This window comes from Kryptolebias marmoratus, linkage group LG22 (assembly GCF_001649575.2).
Source record: "Kryptolebias marmoratus isolate JLee-2015 linkage group LG22, ASM164957v2, whole genome shotgun sequence".
In the NCBI taxonomy this organism is placed as follows: domain Eukaryota; kingdom Metazoa; phylum Chordata; class Actinopteri; order Cyprinodontiformes; family Rivulidae; genus Kryptolebias; species Kryptolebias marmoratus.
In genome coordinates this window covers 14,047,305-14,068,279 of record NC_051451.1, presented here as the reverse complement: position 1 = coordinate 14,068,279, position 20,975 = coordinate 14,047,305, and the positions used below count along the sequence as shown (strand labels likewise).

The 20,975-nt window shown below is 39.0% G+C and overlaps 1 protein-coding gene across 1 annotated transcript; it reads right to left on the bottom strand.

The window, feature by feature from the left end:
* Nucleotides 1–642: 642 nt before the first annotated feature.
* Nucleotides 643–20,044, bottom strand: mrps5 (mitochondrial ribosomal protein S5). Its single transcript, XM_017432493.3, has 12 exons — nucleotides 19,956–20,044; nucleotides 18,413–18,565; nucleotides 16,554–16,679; nucleotides 15,480–15,593; nucleotides 14,914–15,033; nucleotides 13,145–13,179; nucleotides 5,394–5,484; nucleotides 4,751–4,797; nucleotides 4,474–4,531; nucleotides 2,323–2,385; nucleotides 2,034–2,170; nucleotides 643–1,157 (listed from the first exon to the last, which is right to left on the bottom strand). Exons 1-12 carry the CDS (start codon nucleotides 20,002–20,004, stop codon nucleotides 933–935), a joined length of 1,218 nt encoding a protein of 405 aa, XP_017287982.1. The 5' UTR covers nucleotides 20,005–20,044; the 3' UTR covers nucleotides 643–932.
* Nucleotides 20,045–20,975: the final 931 nt, after the last annotated feature.

Sequence of the window (20,975 nt, the reverse complement as noted above, 5' to 3'; positions counted from 1 at the left end):
ATCACGGGTGTATATTTAAATATAGGTTTTGGGGAACCAAGATCACTTTTTTTCCCCACTAAGTGGGCTTAATACAGGTAGGGGAGAGTGGAACTGATGCACACAGTTGCGCCCGGATCGCTTAGGCCACGACACCCCGCCCTCTTGTCAGAAGACACCTGGGAAGAGAAGCGTGTGATCCCGTCTCCATCTTTCCTGAGTTTATACCTGTGTTTTCCAGGTCAGGCGAGTGAGCGGTTTGGACCACCAGCATTTTTGTTCCTGTGGTGCTCAAATTTTTGAGGGGGATGTTTGCCACAAACATAAGAAGTCTAGTCACTTTATTCTAAAAACTCTTAAGATCTGAGCTTCCAGTGTGGCATCATCTAATTACAGGAGGAAATGGTTTATTTGATTCACTAACTGGGTTTAAAATGTATCCCTACATTTATTTTGATCTTTGTTTTAACTGTTGTGCTCTCAGTAAAAACCATGTTGCTTTTTTGTAAAAAACAATAATCACTAGATTTTAGTTTTCTAAATGTTTCAAACTGATAAATGACAAAGTGGCAGATGAAGACCAGTGGCATAAATTAAACTTGTTTGTTATAGGAGTTCATATCAGAGGCAGAATTTAATTAACGAGAGGCAGAAAGGTAGAAGATTATTTTACCTGAATACTTTATTTCATTGATACAAAAAATTTTTACTTGATGACAGACCAGGAAGTAAAGGATTTTCAGAGATTATTGACCTTTTTAGATTGTATTTGCTGTCAAATGAGATGTGGTTATTCTGAGAAACATGTATTAACTTTAGTTCACAGTTAGAAAATCCTTCTGGCATATGTGAAGTGATCCACTGTATGTGGGAAACTAGAACAAAAAAAAGAAAAGAAGCTCAACATGCACTTCAAACATGACCGACAGTCTTCAGTCCTGCTGTCTGCCTGCCTACCAGATGGTGCGTTTGACACCTGCCCATTTGGAGCGTTTATTTCCCTGCACGGCTCGAACGTCGTCCCAGTGCAGCTTGGTGTTGGGGATGTCGTCCACGGGCTCCGGGTTGGGACGCACTCCGCCCTTCGGACTCGCCACCACGGTGGGCAGCGGGCCTTGGTGCTCATGGAACTCCACGACGTGGAGCTGCTTCCTGTCGGCCAGGTTCTGATAAGTTTCCTGCAGGCAGGCCGAACAACAGGTGGTGAGAAGGAAAGTCTGAGATGTTTTTTTTTTTACTACTGTCTGATGGTGGATAAACACACAAAAGGTGAGGGGAAAAATACTTTAGGTTTAATACTCAGCCAAGGGAATCAGGCTCAAGTAATAAAAGGGTGAAACAGTGCTTTCAAATTGATAAATTAACACAAATGTACTCCTTAGCTGTTGTTTCAGTCTTTTTCGTGTATTTTAACTCATTTTCTTTTATTTGATGCCCATAACTGGACAATCATTAGTGCTCATAAAAACGATTTGCTTGCCCTTAACATCTGCCACATTAAAACCTGACTCTGTCAGAAAAATTCAATCACTTTCAGAAACTGATTATATTGCTCTCTCTCTCTTTCACACACACACACACTTTATGCTGTCACTGGATAGCTCAACAAAAATGAAAACGCAGCTGATGTCTGCCTCTCTCCCTCTCGTTAAGATGTCACTTTCCGTACGAACAATCATCTTTGGGCGACTTCCCAGTGAAAATAAATTCCTGGAACATTAATTTTCCCTTTCCCTTAAACTGTAGCTCCACTGGATGAGATATAACTATTAAACTGTGTTCCCCATAGTGACAACAATAATCAGATCGGTTTTCAGATGCTGGAGGCAGCTGGAGAATTATGCAATCTATCAGCTGCTGGTGCATGCTGTTCTGCATTAATCAGATATTTCTCAGAGAAACAAGTTCAGTCTGGTGGTAAAGTTGCTGAGATGGACATAAATGCAGCCAACAACTGAGGCAGGATGACAAAATGCTCAACTTTACGGTGAAAAGTTTCGAAAAAGAGAATTTACACTCTGTAATCCCTTCCCAGCAGCCCAGCATGCTCTCACCTGACCGGTCAATCCAGTGAAGAAGGCCCGAGTGATGTTGAGAAGATTAGTTGATCCCTCGATTTTGCAGTACATGTCCTTTATGCCGACCAGCTTGCACAAGGTGATGACCGCCCGGTGGCACCTCAGACCGTAGCCTGCAGAGACACGTAGGCCCGACTCAAATACATGAGGTTTTATAGTTCCACTTTCTGGTGCCGCACATAAAAATACGCGAACGCTCCTTAACACAAGAAAACACGGGAAGCATCTGGTACCAAACTAACCTTTGTGACACAGAGAAACTCACCCTCGTTTTGCTTCTTAATACGCAGCGTCGTCCTCTTGAACCTGGACTCGAAGTCGTGAAAAACTGTTGGCAGAAGGGAACGACAGCTGCGTTAGACTCGCAGCCCGCAGAGCAGAAAAACAGATGAAAGAAAGATGACACGCCGAGAAAACACCACAAAATGAGCCCGAAACGTCGAAGCGGCTTCACGTGTTTGGGCCGTTTTCAGTTTGAGGAAGTCGTGTTTTGGTACGCACGCTTTTCACCTCAGGTCTCGTGTTTCTCTACCTGCCAGCCAGATGTGTCTCCACATGCGAGCGTCTCCTGCTCACTGCAGCAGCTGTGGCTGATTAGTTATTCAGACAAACGCAGCCTCTCGGTGCTGCCAGCTCCGTGGCTTCAGAATAAAATCCTGTTCTGGTGTCACGGGCACTTTCAAACGTCTCGCTTGCTGCTGTCCACGCAGCCTTTCCACATCTAGTGCAATTAAACTAACCAGACTTTATACCAGAACGTTGGAATAATGCAGAGGAGGAAGCTTGGGATGAGAGGAACGTGTGAAGAAGAGGAAATTAAGTTTTTGAAAAAGAATATTTAGTGTTCAGAAGATCCACGCAGCTGAGTGAAGACATAAAAATAAATCGGATTGATCTCAGATACACGCTCGGTAAGATGACTCATTCACCCGCGGGAACTGAACATTTGTCAGAACCGCGGGAGGTCCAACTTCATCTGACAAGAGTGACAAAGTCAGAGCTCAGACGAGAACCGTTTGATAACTCAGTAATTAAAAACTGAAATAAAAACATACAAACTCAGAAAGATTAGTTTGGAAGTTGTTCGTTTGGGTGATCTTCCCTCGAAGCCAAACACGGCCATGTTTCAATTTATTTCATTCAGTCACACTTCGTACTGTTATTGCCCGCTGCAGAAGGGCAGAGGAGGGAAATAATGTTTTAGCCTGTGTCTGCGACCAAAATATTTCATGAACCACTGGACAAACTTTTAGGAACTAATCACTGGATGTACATCTATAACTGATTAACCTTTAAAGCCAACACATAAGATGCTACCACAGTAAAATAAAATAAAAAAGTTAATTTCAAGATTTGCCCAAAATGGCTCCAAGTCTTTGTCTGAAACATAACATGAAGGGTGGCGGGTGATATGCATTCCTTCAAGAAATGCTAGGCCTTATTCGTTTTTTAACAAAACGATTCTCAAGATAAAAAAATAATAATTTTGAAGTTACGTCATGGATTTTAAAACTTAAAAGTTGGGGTAAATTGTAGGGAAATTAACTTCAGTGAAAGAGCTACGAATGTGAAAAAGGCAAACGAAATTTACGACACATCTGTGAATTTAATATGATTGTGAAACTGAAGCAAAGAGATTAAAAAAAAAAAAAGAACAAAAAAAAAAAAAGGTGGGAGGGATTGTGACAGTGAACCAAAAAATAAAAAATAAAGAAATGACAGTATTTTTTTTCCACAAATATATGTGTGAAAAGCAAAAAAAAAACAACAACAACAAAGTAGTCATTTAAAGCTGCTTTTAGCTGTAAAANGAGCTACGAATGTGAAAAAGGCAAACGAAATTTACGACACATCTGTGAATTTAATATGATTGTGAAACTGAAGCAAAGAGATTAAAAAAAAAAAAAAGAACAAAAAAAAAAACCAGCCAATCACACATTCAGGTTGCAGATGGAGCCACAGAAAGAGCTGAACCTGCAAAAAGCAAATATAACACTTGAGCTCTGAGCTCCAGCTGGGTGGAGATACAGATCCACACACACACACACACACACTTCTCATCTGGTTTCGGGCCAAATCAGGAAACTAACTTTCTCCTCCGGTGGGCGCGGTGGAGGCTGATGACTCACACACATTAATCTTTCTGAAGCTGCTCTCCGGCAGCGGCACAAGAAGCCAAATGGAGCTTTACGATAAGAAAGTACAAGCAGCACATTTTTGACTCCGATTCATTTTCTCACAAAGACATTTTCTTAGATCGTGTCACCTGTGTGAATATGAGCAGGTGATACAAGGGAGGCCATAAAGGTTGAAAAGGAGCGAGCCTCTCAAAAGTGAGAGAAACATACAAAAAGTCTTGAGGTGGCAGGATATAACTCAGAACCAAACAGGAAGGATGACCAGATGAGAAACTTACCAGTGTGGTTGTTGTACCGCTCGATGTAGTACAAATAGTGGATGGCTCGGTTCTTGGCCTGCACATAACAGATGCATGATAAACACAAAAAACTGCTTTAGAATTTTATTTTGTTTATGTAACAACAGTAATAACAGTCGAGGTGAAGGCCACACGAAGGCCACCTCCAAACAACAGTTCATCGCTGATTTACTTTGCTCTATTAAAAATGCAAAACACAAAATATTTAAGCTTTCAACCTGTTGACAAAAAAGCAAGTTGTGATTTGTGCTTTTACCTTTCTCAGAGCTGTGAATCTGTCTGCTGCTTTACCCAAAGCAAAGCCTAGAGGGAGGGAGGAGAGTGCATTTAGAAATCATTGTTCCTCTCATCCAAAAGTCTTATTTAGATCGAAGGTACTAAACGTCTTTAAAACCAGAGAAAGAAGTCATTACATGGATAAACGTATAATCGTCACAAACAGTTTCAGTTTGTAAAATTCCTTGTCAATGATCCAACACTACTCAAAAATGGCATCTTTCTGTGATGTTAAACCTACCGTTTTAGGCTTTTCAGCAAGTGAGCAATGATGGTGTTTTAAACAAAGCAAGGCATAGAAGACTGAAGGTAGCACCTTGTAAAACGTGTGAAAAGTTTCCTTTTCTGTAAGCCACTCACCCCTCAAGAGTGTCATAATTGCAAATCTCCGGAAGCTAACAGCTAAAACAACCTCGACCAAAAAAATAACCTATTCCAATTCTGGGCCAGGTTTGTGGGATTCAAATAGAATTTAAATCATGATTTATAATTAATATTTTTTTACTGCTGACTCAAGTGTTAAACCAATTTTTTTAAATTTGTAAAACCTGTGTTTCATTCCTGAGATCATTGCTTTAAAGTTGCGTCAGGAAACTTTGTTTATCTTTTAGAAAGATTCAAACCTGCAGCTCCATTGCCGTTTCCAACGGCGACCAAACAGCTGATGGACCTCTTCCTGCCCTCTTTGGCAGTCATGGTGAATACACTCTTCATCTGTTAAAAGACATGAAACAGCATGCATAATGCAGAAAGAAAGGTTAAAGCTAGTTTTAAATAAAAATTCTACAGTGTCACCAAAAAGTATAAGTTAAATTTAATGCCAACACATTTTCAAAACATTTGTGACAAGTAAACTATGTTACACGACCTTGTATTATTTTTTAAACACTCTGAATTTGACATTTGAATAAAGAAAATGTTGTTAATAGTTAAATGTGTTTGTCTTTTATGAATTACTTGCTTAAAGGTTGCAATGACCCCTATTTGCTCTTGCAATTATAGTTTAAGCTCCACTGATAAGAGAATTATACTTAATTATGCAACTTTCCATTAAAAAAAGCATAAAAATACACGTTTTATCAGCTTGTCAGTTTTCTTTTATTTGGGCAATTTAACAATTGTCATTTCGATCAATAAAGTCTGATTCCTAACTAACAACTGTGTGTGTGGCCTTAATTGTTCAATTATGAGTTTGTAGACAAAGCACATAGTGATTTCTTTCACACTCACTCAACACACACTCTCTCATCCCCCGTGTAAACGCAAGGATCGATCGACTTCCTGCAATACGACATCCAAACACCAGGGGGCAGCATGGATACACCAGAGAGATACGAGAGGAGCAAGAGCGAGAAAAAAACCCAGCAGATGAGTAGAAGACAAAACAGAATAAAAAAAAGGAGGCGTAAAGACAGTAAAGTAGGAAGCAGGTGAGCTGGAAGGAAAAAAAAAAAAGCAGATTTACAGGAGTGGTGGAGAAAAGGAAAAGCAAAAAGGAAAAGGAAGACATCAGAGGGCAGAAGTAAAAAAGCTTACAACGCCTCTTTGCACATGAAGCAGCTTGGAGGAGAGGTGCTAATCCGATTAAGTGGACAAACACGGCGTTGCAGGGAAAGAGTAGAAACAGCAACACAACAAGGATGAGCAGAGGAAGCGAAGAAAACAGAAGAGCAAGCGGAGGTTATGGTGCCGCTGAGTGCGTGTGCCTCGGAGGTGATGATGGGTAACTTCAAACGGAGTAAACTGAACATGCAATTATATGTGTGTGTGTGTGTGTGTGTGTGTGGTGAAAAAGAGAGTGGAGTGTGTGAACATGACTGTGATGACAGATGAGCAAGCTGCTGACTCCCCCCCAAAAATAAGCATCATGTGAAACGAGACAAAATCCACACCCCGATGCTGACACACAGACTGAGAAGATGAGTTGGTAGATTAATTCACCACCAAGCCAAGAGAGCTGCTCCGTGTCACAACGATACAGAAAACAGATGAGCCCATTACACCGAGTTCATTAAAACGATTACAGCACTGATGGAAGGATTTCTTTTGTCAGACTTGTCAGTCATGTTCTTTTAGAAGTTAGTAATATGTAAAGCTGAATAATTGCACACTTGATGCCCTGTGACCCAGAAAAGGCGGACACAAACTTTTACCTGTTCGCACAACCAGCAAATCTGGGGGAGTGATTGTCTCAAGTCCAGTGTTTTGTGACCTTCGTGAGGTCTTCTTCATTGAGTGCAAGAAAAACTAAAAAGTGGTTCTTTATGAGGATTGGCATTTTAAGGAAAAACACTCTTCGAATTTGTCGGTAATTCCAAGATTTTTCTTTGAATCTTCGACACCCCTTCAACCTTTTGTTTTCACTGGTTTAATGCTTCAAACATGGAGGTGAATGCAAGCATTCTAAAATTAAAAATAAAGTGCATAGACATCTATTGTAACATTAGACCAAATGTCCCTGCCTTCTCTGGTTGTTGGAAGCCAGCAGGACCAGGTTTATGTTGTATTTTACAGAGTCTGCGCACAAGGAATGTGAGAATTTAAGTCCCACCTACCCACTCCCCGCACATAGTGATGGTGTTACATGACCTTTCTTTCAGGAATGAAACAACTAATTACAGCTAAAAGTGTTCTTTCTTTCTTTTCTTGTTGTTAAAGGGTTAAGCTCTGTTCCTTTACATGGACGGGTTGGACCTAAAACTTGTACTGGGACCAACCAATGGAGACCCTGGTCCCCTTCTGGCTTCAACTTATGGGAACCCATGCTGGGTCCAGTATTATAATATCCAGTCTTTGGTCAAGCTGAGTTTACCAGTCACCATAGTTTCCACTTTATAATCCTTTCAACACAAACTACAATGGCTGAAAGATGCCGGGTTGCTCTAAGCAGTAGGTGTTGTGTAGAAAAATGCACCCCGACTGAAAAAGGCACCATTCGGGAACAACTTAGTGTGTCACTACCAGGTGCCAGGGTTAAAAAAAAAGGTCATTATCGTTGTATTAATTCTTCAAATTGACCTATTTTAACTAGATTTGCAAATTCAAAAATCACTGCCAATCCTTAGTTCTACCTTAGTGACCTACTGTAAGTTTGCTCAAAACGAGTGTCCGCTACAACAAAGAGTAGCTACGAAGACAAAAGAATCAGGTAGAAGATACTAAACCACTCTTTAGAGCTAGAGGGTGATAATTCACTCTGCAACGCCACAAGCAAGCCTTTTTATCGATCAGCTGCTTGCTAAAAAAATATTGATCAGTGGAGGCTTAAGTCTTAAACAGATTTAAGGTAACAAATATTGAGTCTGGCTGTCTTTAACATTGATTACAAGGCACTAATCGAACCCACACACAGAGGATACACACAATAGAGTCTGAGTTAATGAAGAAAGAAATGTTTGTTTTTTTTTTAAAGATTTTTCTTTGTGTTGACAGCTCAACTCTGGTTTAAATGTTTGTAATGTCACTGTTTAAATGTGGTGCAGCCTGCCTCGTCCTGGCTCATGTGGAATAATGGTTCTGACTTTCTATTTACTCAGTTGAATGTTCGATGAACTCACAATAGTTTTACCTTTAAATCGAACAAATTTGCGTCTCATTTGTTGTTATAAAAACAAAACATCTTCAACATATGTCTGGTTGGCCTCTGACAAAATAAAAAAAATTAAAAGACCAGAATGAAGGAATGCATATCACCCACTGCCTTTCATGCCAGGGTTTTAGATTAGGATTATTTTATGTTGAGAAATGATAAGAGTTATCGCTTTTTTGGTCAAACCTTGAACATAACATCATGACAGACTTCATGTAATCTAGCGAGACATGCTTAATGAGTATGAGCTGTAAATGCACGTCCAATGATTATCTTCTGACACTTTTGTTACAATCTGTCCAGGGGTTCATGAGGTATTTTAGTAACAGACCACCATGCGGACACATATCACATACACAGTTACAGACAAAAACATTGTCGCCCACCTTTTCCCTTTCGGCCGTGGGAGATAAAAAACTCCAACATTAATTTTAAGCAGTGGTTGGGTACTTAACACATAAGCATCAAAGAAAACCGAACTTTTAAACATTTATCATCTCTCGGTGCAGATAGTCATCATCTCAATGTTTGCAGCTGAGAAGCTCACTGCTGTCTGAAGTTCAGTGAGGAAGTACATTCATCTAACTTGTTTTCCTTTATGGCATGTTGTGCAAAAGTGACATATTTTTCAAAATCTGTCAAAAAACCGGCTCCTATGCATCTCTAATGGCTTGTGTCTGTGCGGCTCGAACGCAGAGCCTTAGTGATTTTTCGAGGACTTGTCTGGGCCTCGGCTCGTGAGCTGCTTTGGCGCTTTCATCGCCCGGCAGAGAGCACAAGTGACAGGGCAGAGTTGAACCTTCAAAGTTCAGCTTTGCCTTCAGCTTCACGAGTTATGTAACGCGCACATTTCGGTACAGGATTTATGATTTGACCGGGTGGGTGGGAGGGGGGTGGGGTCCATTGCAGAAGGATTGGGGTCAGGGTAGAAGCAATACAGGAAAACACTGAAACAACAAACCTACAGGAGGCTAATATCAGACCCCATCTCTCAATAAATGCTTTCAAACATTAGATTTTCTACAAATCTATACAATCTCCACCTTTGGGTCTTTCGATAAACGTGCATTTTGATGATTTAGTTGAAAACATTGACAGTAATATATATGAAAAAAAAAACATCAGTGTGTTTTGAAAAGAAAATAATCTGCCCCATCTTCTTCCCTGTAGTCAAGTTTGTTTTGTGACTGATAAGGAAATATTAAATATTCCACACAGATGGCATTCCAGACATTTTCTTTTTGGTAAATCCACCAAATTATTTCTTCTCATGTTTCTGTGTTGCTTGTGGCTACTATAGCTGGCGCCTCTGATGATGGTGAGCTCCTGGCAGCGTTCGCCGTGTTAGGTGAGAACGCAGCAGCTTCGGCGGAGCGTTCGCAGCCGAGCAGATGGGCCAAGTTTTTTTTTTTTTCCCTCTCTCTCGTTGGATGAGCGACAGAACGGCAGTGGGAGGATGTTTCTAGCTTGTGCTCACTCACGTTTAATCCATTATTTTCTCAGTCTGTTGCTTCGTGTCTTCCTGTCTGTAGCTGTCTATTTGCTGCTGTGCAGGGGAGAAGTTTTCGCCGCAAAGAGCGTAAAAAAAACCCAAAACCCAGCCATATATAAAGACTGTTGCCCCACTGTAGCAACGCGTTCTCTTAAACTCAAATTTGAGATTTTCTTGCTTCTGTAAAAACAACTGAATAGTTTAATGAGGTTACCTGCTCCTTCATAGCTAAAATACTCAATGTGTTTCATTATTTAATCTGCGCTAATAACAGACTGAACACTAAAACATTTTCCTGCTTTATTTATTAGAGTATCACAGCTGTGTTCTGTTTACATTTGCATCGCTGTGTTTTGTGTAAATGTAAATGAGGATCTAATTCCCGTTTGTTCTTTCATTAGGGTTTACACAGCCAGACTCTTTATGAAGTTCTCTCATTTTAAATCTACATAATAACCCAGCATTTTTCTAATATTCAAAGTTGCTGAACGCTACACAACAAATTGCACGTCGCAAAACTGAAGCCGATTCGAACAACTACATATTCATAAAACAAATTCAGGTATTTGCTTTATTGTCAGCGAATCTTTTCTTTGAATTTCATCCATCCTTTGCTTAGGTTTTTTTTAAATCAGCTGTTTGCTTGCAAAAAAAAAAAAAAAAACTTTCAAGGTTGTTGACTTTAGGAAAGAAGAGGAAAAAAAAGCGCGTTCTGTCACTGACAACGCTCTGCAGCTGATAATGAAATCACTGAAACCTGTCCAAGTGGCTGCCGTACCTGGAGGGAGGCCATGCACATCACTTCTCTGTAACTCTGCACTTTTTTTTTTCCTTTAAATGTTACTTCCTCTCTCAGTCATCCCATTTTCTAATTTTCAGCTCTTTGTAAAAGTATACCGTATTTTCCGGACTATAAGGCGCATCTAAAAGCCTTCAATTTTCTCAAAAAAACAACAGCGCGCCTTATAATCCAGAGCACCTTATATATGCAAGAAGTCGTACTGTTTTAGTACGACTTTGGTAAACTACAAAGCTGCACCGCTTGCAGCATTAAGGCTCAGTTATAGTCAGGCTTTATAGCGTCGCGCAGGGTTCTGTGCACGGCGCGTGGACCCTCTGCTGTGCAGCACTTGTCGAAAACTAGCCCGTGTACCTGGTAGTGTTTTTATTAATGCTGATAAGAACAAGCTCCAATGAATGTCAACAACCCCAACAGAGTATTCAGACACACACACACAAAAAAAACATTTCTCAACTGCACTCGAAAGCCAGATGTTCACAGGTGTTACTGGGTTCCTTGAAACGTCTCAAAAGGGTTTTAATGAAAATTAGTGTGTGTTTTGTTCCTATGAATGCCAATTAAAAATCTGAACCAAAATATATTACCAGCAGCTACTCCACAAGTTTTGGGTGGAACTAAATCTAAACTGAACAATACCCTACAAGACTTCAAGATGTCAGCAGGTAGAAGAGGGTTTGGGGAAAAAAGGGGAAAGCAAGCGCTATGAAAGCTATAGTCAACCATTAAACACACTTATTGGCAAAAGTCAAATCTATCATTCTTTCCCCATTAATTTTGTATGAACTGGTTATTTGTGTTCAGTTCATACATAAATAATTTACATTGTCATTTTTCATTTTTGAAGTGAAAATAAACAACAGGTTTGCAGAATCCCTGTAGTTTCTAACACTTCTTTGTTGTCATTAGCATATTTTGATGCCATCTTTCACAAATTTTGTTCCACCTCAGTCGTTCCTCCTCCTTCCCTCCCATTGGATGTGTTCACTAATGCAGCCTCATCGTCCTTGGGAGACGAGCCTTTTATTCCAGTAAGCCTCTTCCATTTCATTAGGCTTGAATTTATAGTGGTACACACACACACACACACACACACACACATCTACAGAGGGTGTATTTATAGAAAGCGATGGCACCATAAAAGTGTCTGTCGGCTTCCAAGGGGAAGTCTAATGTCTGTGACACCATCCTTATTAATGCAGGCAGAGGGGCTGGGGAAGACTATCAATGTAACACGCACATACGCACCCACAATCTAATATGATGTGTTTATGGGCAGAAAAATAAAAAAAACATGTCAAAAGGATAGTTCGGAAGGATCATCGAGAAGAAGAAAGGCACACAAGAGGCACAAGCATGAAATCAAAAAGTCAGGTGAAGATAAACTGGAGTTAAATGAAGCCAACCCTCTACTGTCTGTGAATAATGTACAGAGTATTGCCTACTGATCTTATTGCATAATAATGTGTGAGAGAGAGGGGGAGACACAGAATTACTTGGTTGTTCTGTGTGTACATTCGTGTGCATGTAACCTCGTGGCAAGAGTCCCATTAGTTCACTAGGCCTCATTAGTGCTAATTGAATTAAGGTGAGATCTGGTATGACAAAGGCTTTAAATGAACTGTCCACGCCGAGCTGATCTTAATCACACAGATACGCAAAGCAGCTTTGTCTTCAGAGCTTTTCAATTAAACGTGCAGAATCAACAGGACAAACGCTCGAGGCTGCCAGCTCAACCAGTTTGGGTTTTATTTTGTACATTTTCCCTCTGAATGATCAAAAGAAAACATATCTCTCACGTTATATTATTATAAATTTATTAAAAGCTGTGTCCTTCCAATAAAACACTACAAAAAAACTCTATAATAAATAAACTCTGATAAGCAGCTAAGTGTTGACTATGAACAATGTTAACTCAATGGTTTAGAGAGAATGTATAGATAAGCTTTTTGGTTGTCAAGCTTTCAAGTTTCCCCATTTTCTTTGCTTCCATCAACTACTTGAAAAGCTTTAAATCAAAATTAGTTTTTTTGTTTTTTTTTTTTACTTCTTTGAGATTCTTGGAAACAGTATCTTATGCCCACTGTTCTGTTTAATTATAAATAGTTACAAAAGCATCACAAAAATATGCACGCAGCTGGTGGTTCCTGCGCATTTTTTCTTTCCATCTATATTTATTTGTTGTTTTTTTTAACTAATAAATTCCAAGAACAAATTGAGGCTTACTGCAAAACAAATTATTAACTTAGAAGCTGTATGCTAACTTGTAAACAGCAAAACTTCAACAGGTTTTGTTACACTGATCTCACAAATGGCAATGAGACTCAGAGAATGGACTTAATTTCTCTTTAAATCAAAGCTAAAAGAATATTTAGTTATTATTTTTTTCTAGGTTTAATTGTTAAACATCTACTAAAGTTTCTATAAATGTGTGTATGTGTGTATCTAATGAGTTTATGAGTTTAATTAGTCACATAAACAGAAAAAGACTCACCTCAATGACTCGAGAATCAAAGCCCTCGTAGGTTTCTGATGACAGAAAGAAAAAAAAAGAAAGAAACTTTAAAATCCAAACACATTTAGACCCAGATGCACACAGTTGCACACCGTCTAAAAAGATTAGACAAGGCTCCTGCTAGAATAACAAATACCCAGAAGCCCTTGCAGCAGCGTAATGAGTCTGCACTTCTAGTTGTCAGTGACCTCTGAAGGATGTTACTGCCAAACAGCAGCCTGCACACTTTAAACCAATTAACAACAAACAAAAGCGGAATGAAATCAAAGGCTCTCAGAGAAAAATCAAATACGCAAACACACTCAAATGCAGGCAAGACACACACACACACACTTCTCAGCTGGGATATTAACCCACCATCTGTATGAAACCCAACCTGATCAGAGACGAGCAGCTGAGTTACAGCTTTCTGCACATCCTATTCCCTATGTGTGTGTGTGTGTGTGAGTGTGTGTGTGTGTGTGTGTGAGAGAGAGTGAGAACAGGCAGACTGTGTACGTGAACTACAAGGAATGTTGGGAAAAGAATGCACGCACATATATATCAAGGTGTAAGTGAGCTCGTTGAGAGGGGAAATAAAAAAGAGATAGAAAACAAAGAAGAGAGCAAAGAGTAAATACAGAGACTCGTCTCTCATCAGTCAGCAGCCCGAGGTAAACAAGACGAACTCAATTCCAGCAAAGAACGAGGTTTAAACGTGTAATGAGGCGGGGGACAGGAGGCCAGGAGCAGCTCCACCAGTGACTGAGCTTGAATTAGCTCACAGTGGTCCTCTGTGATTGTCATACAGAGCTGCTAAGGCAGGGGTCGCACTGCGAGCTTCACACACACATACACACAACATTACAGTCAATTTCAACCAAAAGCCCTGATATCAAACCTTCTGTTACATAATGCCAGGCTGATAAAATGGAGACGAGAATTTATTTATTTATTTTAAAAAGCACTCAAATGTAGGCATCTCTATCATATCCGATATATTACGACTTCTCCCTGGTGCATTACCAAAAATGACTATATCATACATATTCAGCACACATTTTTACGGCTACTGTATCCCAGCGTGCCTGTGTTGGTTCTCAAGGCTTTTTTTGGAAAACAAAATAGAACCAGGAAAAATGGAAGAAAAAGTCGATATAGTAAAACGTAATACCAAAAGAAGAAAAAGCTGTTACATATCACTAAAAAGCCCACATAATTACAGCGCTCCATTTAGGTTTGCCTGCGATAAAGACAAATGTGTGAAGAACCAGAGAGAACGCAAAAGGTAAAGAAATGAACATGAATGTCAATCAACACAAAAAGCGAGAAATTCCTTTCTAAATCAGGAAATCGCTCCACTTGACATTTGAGTCGTAGCCCCATCTTCATCGCTACTAATCGGCTCTCATACTGAGCCGTCACTCTTAGCCTCCCACACACAGCGGCACAGAGCCTATTACTCTTCTACTTCTTCATTATTCTCTTTTTTTCCTCCCATCTCTACAGTCATCCTTACATCCTCCTGGGCCGCTCGGTTTATCTGCCTGAGAGCGAGCGGTGCTTTGAGGCCTTGGGTGTCAAAATCTAGACTCACTGTTGGTCCTTCAGGCTGCTCTCAGGCCACATTTAGACAAGAATGCACTTTTTTTCTCCTCTAATTTGGCAGGTTTTTTTTTTATTTGCTTAATTTAAAGTAAAAAAAATAGTTTCAGTATCAAGATTAAGCAGGCAATTTTCAAACATTTTGACGACTGGGAGCATTTTACCTCCATTGAGTCCAGGGTCAGGCGGGCCCAAGCTGATGCCCCCCCAAGAGCTTCCTGTCCAACCTCTTTCTTTTTTCAGCCTCATCTTCCTCTTTTTCACCCACTCATCCCGATTACGAACTGCAAAAAGGCGAAGCCAACACAAGAAAAGAAAGAAAAAAAAAAACAAAACTCTGACTTTGAGGAGATCAACATGTCAAATGTGTTCTTTGTTACTGCCCAATTAACCACGTAATTAATGTTAACAAATGAGATCACAGCGGAAACAAATTGGCAGCTTCTTACACCAGCGATGCTTCAATTTCTCAAAATTAAGCCCCCTATTTCCCCCCTGCTGTTGTTCATGAACAGGTAATTTATTTTGAATTAAACTGTTTCTCCTTGGCTTTGCTTGAACTCTCCGATTATTGACCAACAAATACAGATATATAGTAACAGTAGCTGGGGTAAAAATGTCACGTGGGTTGGTTGTACTAGAAGCAGAGTGTGTCTAGGTTCAATTTTTGACTGTAGCTGATTTGTTTAAAGCCTGTTTATGCATAAAAAAAGTCTGTGTTTGTGTTTACAGAGCTCGGCTTGGACTTCCTGTTGATCAGCTTCGCTTCTTCTGCTCATGTTCTGCACGGCACCATTCTTCAGCACAGGGACATTCAGACCAGGCCACAGGAAACCTCCGCGACCTTCAGGATGAAAACAAAAACAAAGTGATTAAAGGACCTTACATTCCTCAGAGGGATGCCTATCACCTTCCACCTTTCATGCTGCTGTTTTAAACTTAAGAAATGATCGAGTTACAGCCATTTTAGTCAGGTTTTAAAAATAATGTCGTGCCTGATGTCACGTAATATCGCCAGCTCGTGCACAATTTGTTCGAATACCAAATATGACTCTCAGCTACTTACTAAGATCAGTTAGCTGTTGTCATCTTGAATTGGGTCAACTCCAAAAGTCAATCTGTCATTACTTTCGGAGAGTTTCAGTGGTTCATAAGATTTTATTTTTACACTACGGACACAAACATTATCGCCCACCTTTTGACTTTTGGCAGTGGGCGATAAAAAGTGCTAACAGAAGCAGAAGTTCAGTTATTGTTCCTCTAAGTGTCTCACCCATGTGAGAAAAAAACAAACAAAAAAAAAAATCAGTTCAGCTAGTGCACCATTAAAATCCCCATTTGATCTGCAGACCTTCATTACCAACTTTATAGACATTTCAAAAATACAATTTAAAGACTTTCGTACAGCAAACATAGATGTAAACTGGTTATTATGATATTTAGGTAAGAGAGGCAAGGCTGGCAGAGGAAGTGAGGCTCAAGAAGAGAAAAGAGAAGAAAATGACTCAAAATCATAAAAGAGGGCAGAGTGATTCCCTTCTTTAGCAAAGCTGTTTAATAAATTAATCAACACTTGGTTAATGAATATTCTAGTATGTCGTGCCTGTCAACTGCTTGTTAGCATTAGTTTGACTACCGAGTGACATCTTTTGAGAGGCAGGGCTAGAAAGTACAAAATTCATAAGAGAGAGAAAATAAGCAATCCAACTTTGACAGTGAGACTTAACAAATCTATAGTAAATATAAACTTTACCCAAATAATCCAAAACAAACATAATCCAGAAAGAAACAGATGATGTTTCACCTTCTCCGATAGTCTGTCCTCGGTTCAGGTCTTTCTTCATTTTGCGTTTTGATCGCTTCCCTCTGCCCTTCCTGCCTCCGGCACCAGTATCGGCCATCACACCTTTCCATAACTCATTTGCCGTCACTGTAAACACAAAACAGAGATACAAACGATAAGCCATAAAAATCAGATTTGTATCTTATTGCTCTGTGTAAAACGCAAACACCCCGAAAAAAAGATTTATGGCTGTTGCAACTCATAAGTCCTTGTCAGGCAAAGTACGCAACATTTATTGCTTCATTAACCTCATTCAGAGATCATTGGTTGGTTTTGTTTAAATGTTCTTCGCTTCCTGGCTAGAATATGGATGCAAATTATGCCGTTTACAGAAAATGTAACAGTGAATCGAGTGACATTCATCACAAGATTCTGCATAGATTAGGTTTTCTATTCATATGAGTGTGCCAAACCTGCAGTGAGTATGTAAAACAAACAAAAACAACTCAAAATTACACTTTTCTAAAGATTCAGGCTAATTGAACACCTAAGGTTACACTCGTGAGGGTTTACCTGCACTGCTGTAACAGAGTAATTGTTATTATTCTGAGAAAAAAAATATATAATCCTTTACTTCTCCAGAGGACATAACTGGATTCTCGGCCACTGCAATATGTCAGACAAGAAGCCTAAATGGCATCTTAAATATGTTTAAAAACCAAAACAAAGCAAAGCAGACTTTAAAGATTTAAAGAGAACACTGAGAGTGTTTATAGTGTAGGGACCCTGTAGCCGGACAAAATTAAACAAGTCCAACCACTGATATATAGGAGTGCCTAAGAAAGGCATAAAAAGGCAACAAACATTCTGTTTCACCTAAAGTGCACATAAAGAAGAGCAGACCCAGTTTAAGACTGGCAGTCTATCTGCAGAATGATCTACTGTCTGAGGATCTGTGTGAAAGTGATGAAAATGAAATATTGACTTGGAAAAAATGTGATCTGAGGATCTGAGTCTGTGCATCGTGACAGGTTGTTGGTGTTCGTGCGATCGCAATGCAAACTGTGAGTCACACATGTTGACAGTCACAAAGCATTTAACTCCCTCCGCCTGTGCACGAGCAAGGCTGAAAAACAAGGAGCCGTTATGAAGGCGGTCAGGGTGAGAAGCAGAGAGAAGGCATGAGATAAGGACATGTTTTGACAGCGCAGAATAAACTTGCTTAAACACCGTCATCAATCTGACGTGTTGTTCAAATAAGCTCTGCTTCCGTGCACCTGCTTTCACTGAAGAGAAAAATCCTCGCACACCAACACAACTGTACACAGTCAAAGGTGTGAGGAAAACCTGATCATTGGATTCATATCAGCTGACGTAAATGCTTCTACGCTTTTCTGTAGAGCCCTCATGAGGTTTGACAGCCTGGCTGCTGGGATGAGAGCGAAACACCTTAATCAAAGAGATGAGTCATCAGCTGAGCTGTTTCTCTTTACAGTATTTGCACAAATATGTTGAACTGCAACACAAAACAGTAAAACATGAAGACACAAAACAACATCTAACAAAACAGAACAACAACCTGAATTTTCCAGGTATGTTTTCTTGATTTTATAATGTTGTTATGTGTTAAATGTTGTTGCATGGTTTTTAAAATCATGTTTGCTATTTTTTATTTTATTTCCTGTATTGTTTTATTGTTTTCTGTTTAGTTGTTTACTTAGGCTTTTTAAATATGTTGAGTTTTGTAACTTCTACTGACATATCAACATTTTTCTTATTTTTATTGCCATATCGCTTTTGTTGTGCTGTTATTTTTTTATGATCTCTGTTTAGATTGTGTTATTTTTGTTTGATGTTGAAAATGATCATCATCGACTTACACTTGTTGAAGAAGCTGCTACATCTGCTCTGCTGCCACGTTGTTGGTGGGATCGGTTGAAATGCGGGTTGTCTTTGCAGAGAGGCAGCTGAGGCTCGGCTTGCCAAGAGAGACACCTGGACAGCGCCCCCTACAGTGCGGAGCGATGCTGCACCTTTAGGAGACATGGCACATGAAAGACAGTTGTCCTCACAGTGTACTGCGTTCAGCAGCTCAGAACACGGTAACATGTCAGGTTAGGCTGTTACGTTGTACACAACAGAGATGGAAAAGAGAAAAGGGAAGAAAGGGAGAACATTAAAAGCAGATAAGACAGAGCAAGTTGAGATTTCTCTAAAACTAAGAGTTGTTCAAAGTGCAGGGAAGGTTTGTCAAACTAAAAAATGAAGTGTGAGACAACACAACCATTTTTTAGTGATTTCTCTCTGAAGTGTTTAAACTCTGTTATCATATTACTCATAAATGTAGATATTAAGACCAAAAGTTAAACTTATTTTAATGTAACACTGTTCTGTGTAAATCACCTTCAACAAAGAGATTTATAATTGTTTTCAATTCAGTTTTGCTTTCCTAATCTCTAGAGTGAGTTTTCATGTTCCCATTTAGCTTTAGACACTAAATGAGAACATGAAAAAGCTGTTTCCTGTCTCTATAGCAGCGGCATGGCAATGCTTCAAACTTAAATAAGGATTTATCCAGCTAGTCTGGCTCAGATTTTAGTTTAGGTTGTTTGTTTGTTTGTTTGTTTGTTTTCAAAGTGCTTCCTTTTTATGATTAGAATTGGAAAAAGGAAATATTTCATCTGAAGAGGGTATCAAACAGACAAGTGTACCCAAAGTTATAACAGATGTATAAACTCATGACTGTTTTTTACTCAAATGGCATTTCATTTGTATCAAAACTACAACTTTATAGTGTTCTATTGCTGCTATAAACAATAACGTAAAAAAAGAAAATTCAACAACAAACCAAGAAATATTCAACCTGTTAACAATATGAAAGTAAATGCTGACAAACATTAGAAAATATAAAGATTTCCTAGCTGGGCAACAACACAGTAATTTAAAATCCTAACAATGTTTCAACCTAAATTCCAACGAAATTAGGTTGAGTAAGAACCTATACATCTTAAATATAGAACATTTTACGGTAATGCGTATTTATACACTTGTATTGGAGCACATTTTCGACGAGAAACAATAAATTCAAACTCAGGAATTCATGATTTTTACAAACCTTCATCGAGGTTAAACCACAGTAACGATTAGGAGGACTAAAGCATGCCCGGAACCCACAATATCTAACAAATGTACTACGGCAGATTTATTAACGTCAACAGTAAAAGTAAAAAAAAAAAAAAAAAATACAAATTGTAAATTGTATTCCCTAAAGCTGAGCGCGTGACAGCTCAGGCTTTAACGGGTACAAACACAAATGAGGGCAACAAACAGACTCATTTCTGTGACAAAAAAGAACATATTTTAGTTCACAAACTAACCTGTGATGGCAACATTACTATATTTAAAAGCAAAGAAATACTTCACCTCCAATTGTAATCCGGAGGGCACTGCAGAGCCGCACGGACGCCGCCATGTTGAAGTAACGAAAGGTCCTTCAGTAGACAACAAGGCGACTATGCCGTGCCTGATGAAAAATAGAAAAATGAACAGAATAAATAGAGATGGTCATATTATTATTATTATTATTATTATTATTATTATTATTATTATTATTATTATTATTATTATTATTATTATTATTATTTGGCTCAGAACAGACTCAGTAGTTAATGAAAATTTTTGTGAACTTTGTATAAAATATCTAATTAAACTAAAGTGGTGATTTTTTTAATTTGAATGTTATAATTTTTTATTATCAGATGAGAATTATTCAAATGAAAAAAAAAAAGTTTTGACATTCGTATATGTATGTTTGGACAAACTGTTACAGTGAGTTTTACATTGTGAGTCAAATTATTCCTAATGGTCATTCTAGACCAGAGCTGAATATACATTTCACAATGTTGGAGTTAAAAAGATAAATACAAAAATGTAAAAATCATTTCATGATCTCGTCCTGATGCATGCTCAATAATCCAGGTAGAAAAACTACCAAGGTTGAGTCAGGTCCTCTGGACCTTGTTAGATTTCATGATCTCCTTTCTGCAGACTACCACTGGCTGTGGAACCAACTTCCAATTTCTGTCAGTGAAGCTGACACTCTGTCGGCTTTTAAGACCAGCATTAAGACTTTCCTTTTTGATAAATCCTAGTTAGTGTTGGCTTGGATTTTCTGAGCTATCTCTAAGTTATGGTGTCATAAGCTCACACTGCTGGAGAAAATACTGACAACATGTACCCACTCTACTGTCTTTAGTCTCTCTCAAAACACCCAAATAGAAATACAACCCCATGTTTAGCAGCTTAAAAACAAAACAAGCATTCTAAAGAAAACATAAAAATCTTAAAATAATCTTTAAAACCTTGAGGTGCATCTTTTGATTTTTGTGATTTACAATTTTTTTTCCTCGTTTTCCTATCCTTATTTGTACTGGTGAATTTTCT